Below are 6,123 nucleotides of genomic sequence, written 5' to 3'. Positions count from 1 at the left end.
TTTTTTGCTTAATTTAACAAAAAATTAAACAAACATAGTTATATAAATTATATACAATATTAGTGCATAAATTACACATTTTATTAAAAAACAGTAACATAAAACATTATGAAATATTGCATTCAGAATCCGAAAATAACAAAAAAATCTCTTTGAAAATTGAAAAAAAACCTCTTGAATACGAATAATATTCCGGAATGAGAGCATTCCGGAAAAAGTTGTTATTTTTCAAAAATTAAAGAAAGACGGTTTTTTTTTTTTTTTTTTTTTTTTTTTTTTTTTTTTTTTTTGTAAACTTCTTTGGTTTGATTACTCAATTTCCCTGTAAAGATTATTTACATAAAATTTTATAGAGAAATTAAATAGCTTTCTTTTTATAAAAAAACTCATTGGTTCAAAAAATGAAAAGAAGCGATTAAGAAAGAGAATTAGTGGTACTCAAATGCTATACTTTTATATGAGTCGAAGGATAAATAGAAAATAATATAGGATGATATCTAATTTTTCAAAATTATAGTAAAAATTAATTAATTTAAAATTTCCATTTTCATACTGCCATTTAGAATAAGGAGAATAGTACAAAAGCCACTAATGCTATATTTGGTGTGTTACAGCTAGCTGATAAACTTGATTATTTTTCAAAATTTTTTAAGTTGTCATGTTTGACAAACCAAAAACTAATTTATAAACTAGCTTTTTAAGAAGCTGGTTAGCTTGTTAGAATCTTTTTTAAAAATTTCCAAATATACCTCTTAATTTAGTTATAGAAACACATTCTTTTAAATGTTCTTTTATATTATTTTATATATTTCAATTAGTTTTTCAGTTGGTTTTACCAAACTTTATTTTTTATCAACTATTAGTTAGTTTTTTTTTACTTAACAACTAGCTTTTCAGCTAACACGTCAAACATAACCTAAGTTTACACCAAAATTTTAATTTGGCATTGTGTTTTATAGTTTTAAATTTGGCATTGTGTTTTCCAGTTTGTTACAATTTTGATTACTTGATCGGTCAAACTGGTTACCTGCTGACATGACATGATGAAATGTCAATTTTGATGATGTGACATATTGACATGGCATACTGACATGTCAAAATTGTAAAAAAAACGTTGCAAAAGACAATAAAATTTCAATTTTTTTTCAATTTTGACGCTATATTATCATTATTTTGCAATTTTGATACTCAATTTTTTTTGTTCCAAATTGATCATCATTTTTTTCTTTTTTCTATTTGGATACTAAGTTTTCATTTTTTTTGTTCCATTTGAAACCGCTAAATATTTATTTTACATGTGAAACCGTATAAATACATTTTTTTCATTTAAAAACCATATATTGTATAAAGATAATGTTTTATATATAAATATGTATTAATTATATTATAACTGCATGTTTCATGCACATTGTAATGTTAAATGAATAAGAAGTATATCTGCAAGAACAAAAAATCATGCATATATACAACGAACGGTCTTTTGGTAATTAAAGCGAACATGGGGCCCTCGTGTTTCCGAGATCAAATTAGGTTATATGTTTGTGCACTCTATATCTTTAAACTCATTTTATAGTTGCGTATTTAATGTAAAATACGGTTATAATATAATAATACATATTTATACATTACATTATGGTTTGAGTGTGTAAAAAATCTTGTATTTATACAAAAATATGATTTTTAAATGAAAAATGTCACGTCAGCAAACAACCCGTTTGACCTGTCAATTGGTCAGCATTGCAACAAATTGGAAACAAAGATTGTCAAATTTGAGACAAAATAAAAATACAGTGTCAAAATAAATTTTGATATAAACTTAGTTACTTTTATGTTATTTTCACTTTAAAATAATTTTTAACCAAAATCTATGTTATTTATATAGGTAAATAAGTCGAAATTACCATCTATATCAATTTAGACATTTACTTTCTTCAAAAATAGAGTTATAAATTATGACAACTATTTTACATTAACTATGAATATAAAATGACGACAAGAAGACCATTTGTAAAACAGGAATGAAATTTGAATTTATAATCTCACAAATGGATGTACTCCAACGAACCATAACAAACTACCATAATGCCCCCCATTAAGCCGGAATCGATAATCATGCTACTATATTTTACAATAATAACATATAATACAAATAGAGGGGCAGGCAAGGAGGGACTTCAACCAATTCTAATTGATAATCAAGAACTCCACCCAGAAAGAGGGAAAGGATCAAGTTGTGCTTCCCCCATTTTCCAGATCTTGATAGATGCCTTCACGCTGATTCCGGTGGCGTTGTTGAACAAAAATAGCTTAGCAGCGCCGTAGATTGCCTTGGTCGGATACACTCTTGATGTCACCACCGTTCTTCCACCTTGTGCGAACCCCTCCACTATCGAATGATCCACCTGTAAGTAAAATCAAATTGAGTCAGTAGGGTGTAATTCAGATCGTTTGAATCTTGAATCGAGATCGACGAATCATCAACAGTTGCAAAATTTTGGTACTTAAATAACCGGAATTGATCACGTACCAGTAACCTCATGTTGTATTTTTCGCCTTCAAGAACAGGAACACTGCTTCCGTATACCCATTTTCCTATGCTTTTATCCTTCGATGATCTGCATTAGGAGATGTATGTATGTATATATTCAGAACTCAATCAACGGCTGACATATGCGTTTTGGTTACTAAACTTTGAACTTAAATAAAAAACGAAATCTATTAGAAACCTTGATTCATCAGCACAGAAGTAAGTTTTTGAGGTTCCATCGGTGTCTTTTGCAATATAGAAATACACCGGAAGTTGCTCGGAGCGACTGGCGTCCGCTAGAACAACAACTCCAAATGGGCCCAACACACCCCTCCCGACTGAACCCTCGCTAGTCGTACAGTTGAACAAAACATCGGCTTCAAGCGTCGATTCTAACATCTTTTCATCAATTTCAAATGTCGCACTTATATCCAACTGCATTCGGAGAAATCTATTGTTACTTTTTTACATACAAAAAGAAAAATGCTACAAAAGATAGAAAATATTATGAAATCACCTGTGTGGCTGTGCCAATCTCGAGGGGAATGAGTGATCCGGGTCGGAGCTCCACATCTTTGAATTCATCGTATTTTTTCGATCTCAGTTTTTCCACTTCCTCAATTGGCCATTGAATCAAATTGGTTCCAGTTTGCGTGTCCAAAACAATAGACCTTGGAATATTCTATAACATTCAAACCAAAAAAAAAGTTATAATTTAAAAAAAAAAATTCATAATATCTAAATTACGGATACTTAATCATTTATTCGATATTTAATCGAAAGTTACGTACCAAAATGTTAGCCCATCCTTTTAAAAGGTCGTCTTTAGGGGGGTCGGTTTCACCGACATAACCCCAAAGCACCCTTCTCTTCTTATGTTGATCATAAAAAGTTTTAGACGCATAGAACTTTCCATAATCATATCTTAGTCCGATTCCCACGTCATTTTCAGGGTCATCTGGGTACCATTTATCGTTTATAGGGTCAAAACTCCCAATCGCATACCAATCATGTCGATCTTCATCACCACTTTGTTTCAAAATGTATTTAACATCCGGCCCGTTATCCTTCATTTCCAATCCGTTCGTGTGTGTGGTGGACACCGGATACAAATCCACACATTCCCACATACCGGTATGGGGAACAGCATGAAGTACCTCCTCGTTCAGCACAAAATGCGTAAAATTAGTAGTACGGTAAACCAATGCACAACCGATAGTCTGGTTATGCTTGGACCCCATTACCATTCTCCATTCCCCATCGGGACCCATCCATAACGTGGATGGGTCTCGGAAATCCTTGTATCCCACCCCAGGTGGTGGAAACAAAATAGGGTTTCCTTCGTATTTTTTCCATTCCAAAAGGAGTGGATCTGACGAATTGACGGCGTACGCTAAGCACTGTAGTTGGGAGAGATCGTAAGCATTGCCAGTGTAGAGCATGATGACCTGGCCGTTGGGGAGGACGGTGGCGGACCCGGTCATGACACCTTCGATGTCGTACCAATGGTCCGGGACCATGGCGAAGGGTAGATGAAACCAATTGATCATGTCCCTTGATATTGAGTGGCCCCATGTGATATTGCCCCAGATGGCAGATTCCGGGTTGTACTGGTAGAAGAGATGGTACCATCCCATGTGATACATTGGGCCTGCGTCACAGTCAATCAGAACAACTTACTACTTTTGGAAAAATTCCAAAGGTTTTAACATTTCGTCCGTACAATTATTGTATATGTCATAATCACCATTCACCATTAATTAACAACAACAATAATTACTTTTCCAAAAGTTTTATTTAAAAAATAACTTATATTCATGAAATTCCCACTAGACAACTGTCGACAGAAATTTAAACGTTAAATATCTCTGTTATTTATAAAGATTTTTACAGAAAGATACCAATGCTAAAATATCATACGCTCCATGTTTGACATCTTGTAACAAGTTGCCAATTTCTTAAGTCATGCTCAATGCTCATTGATCCGAAGATCTAAAGTTTATACTTTATGCCAGTCATATTAATTAACAAATGTTTTGCATGAAAAATGATGACGATGTTATATGAACACTTTTAAAAACTAGTCTTTCAATACATGTGATCCAACATAATGTGGTTTTTGTATTATATTTTATTAAAGATTGTATATCGACTTTGTCAGTGTCATAGTTCATATCAGATAGTGATTATTAGTCTTTTTAATAATTAAAACTAAAGTAATAATGAAATCAATTCCACATATGAATAAAAAAACATAAATTAAGGGCAGGCGTTAATGCTTACCATCAGGGTCTAAAAGCCGGGATCGCCAATGTCATCAACAATATATCGCCACCATTACAAAACAAAAGCAAAAGAAAGAATTTGCATCAGTTTAAAGAAACCTTAGAACACATTAATTAAAGAAATGTAAATGTAAATACTTAATATAGATACAAGTTTTGCTCGAAACATGTCCAACTAATTTGTTTAAAGAAATGTCAATATAACATTAGATGTTGGACTAATTCGCCAACCAAAACCACAAACGTTTAATTTAACTGCTTTGTTCATTTAACTATCATCTAGCTAAGACACTATTTAATTAGTGAAGTAATAAAGAAATTCATTATGAACCCAGATAAATACCGATAGTTTTTATTCTTACGAAAATGGTCCTCAAAAACAATTAAAAACTAGCTTGTAAAAATTAGTGATTAGTGAAAACAAAATTGCTAAAACAAGTTTCGTACTTTTCTTTCAAAAACCAACTCTCTTAAAACTTATAGTAATATTTTTCAACATTTAAAAAAAGAAAAGAAAAAAAAAAAAAAAAGAGGGTTTACGAGATTCTTAAAAGTCATTAATCGAATTATAAATATTAAGTTTATACCGCTGATGAAGTTCTTATCGGGCTGAAAATGGTAAGCTGAGCGTTCCCACTCAACCTCGGCATTCGATTCCAACTCTATGGCAATTCCTTTCAGCTCAACCTCCGGCAACGGATATGCGAACGTGGTGGCGGAGGAGTATTTATCTCCTCCTTGAAGGATGTCAGCCGCCGATATTTGTTGTGATTGGTTTTGGATTACAGCAACCAGAGCACAGATTATAAGGACGGAAACGGGGATCCTGAACTGGACGTTAGTCAGGGATAGACGCCGACCCACCGGAGATCCGGCGAGATGGTGGCGGGTTTGAGGTTCATCGTGGAGGATGAGACGGGTGGTGGTGGTGGAGGAAGCCATGTGGTGTTGATCTCTCTCAACTACCCACACTATAGTGTGTTATAGAGTGTGCGTTTAGAGGTATGATAAATGGAGCTTTTATAGACATTTTAATCCAGATACCTCCACATACGTAACTGTGACACCTTGTTTCGGAGTCTGAAACAGGGTTAATCGTAACCGGACCGACCCAAACTATTTGCTTTTAAATTAAATCATGAACCGAAAATTATATATAAAAAAATTATAATAGATCTTATAATTGAAAAAATATATATAAACCTTAACTTCATGATTATAATTCAACTTATACAAATATAATATTTTATACTTTTTAAAAACTATTAAAGCGTTCCTTCAAGGCTTAAACAATTAGAAAAAAGAAATAGC

General features: G+C 32.7%; 1 protein-coding gene across 1 annotated transcript; it reads right to left on the bottom strand.

The window, feature by feature from the left end:
- Positions 1-2,004: 2,004 nt before the first annotated feature.
- On the bottom strand, positions 2,005-5,820 carry LOC145088672 (beta-fructofuranosidase, soluble isoenzyme I-like). The gene is made up of 7 exons (XM_079027057.1): positions 5,400-5,820; positions 4,811-4,819; positions 3,319-4,178; positions 3,045-3,209; positions 2,727-2,962; positions 2,528-2,615; positions 2,005-2,402 (listed from the first exon to the last, which is right to left on the bottom strand). Exons 1-7 carry the CDS (start codon positions 5,752-5,754, stop codon positions 2,196-2,198), a joined length of 1,920 nt encoding a protein of 639 aa, XP_078883183.1. The 5' UTR covers positions 5,755-5,820; the 3' UTR covers positions 2,005-2,195.
- Positions 5,821-6,123: the final 303 nt, after the last annotated feature.

Source organism: Lactuca serriola, chromosome 2, assembly GCF_051521515.1.
Source record: "Lactuca serriola cultivar US96UC23 chromosome 2, Lser_US96UC23_V15, whole genome shotgun sequence".
Lineage (NCBI taxonomy): Eukaryota > Viridiplantae > Streptophyta > Magnoliopsida > Asterales > Asteraceae > Lactuca > Lactuca serriola.
Note: the sequence above shows the minus strand (reverse complement) of the source record. Positions and strands in the feature narration are given on the sequence as shown.

What these genes read in the sequence shown, in the direction of transcription:
- LOC145088672 (XM_079027057.1), bottom strand. Translation starts at nt 5,754, where the DNA reads ATGGCTTCCTCCACCACCACCACCCGTCTCATCCTCCACGATGAACCT. An exon ending in TTCTGTGCTGATGAATCAAG is followed by an intron (nt 2,616 to 2,726) that starts GTTTCTAATAGA and finishes CTCCTAATGCAG; the next exon opens with ATCATCGAAGGATAAAAGCA. An exon ending in AATACAACATGAGGTTACTG is followed by an intron (nt 2,403 to 2,527) that starts GTACGTGATCAA and finishes TTTTACTTACAG; the next exon opens with GTGGATCATTCGATAGTGGA.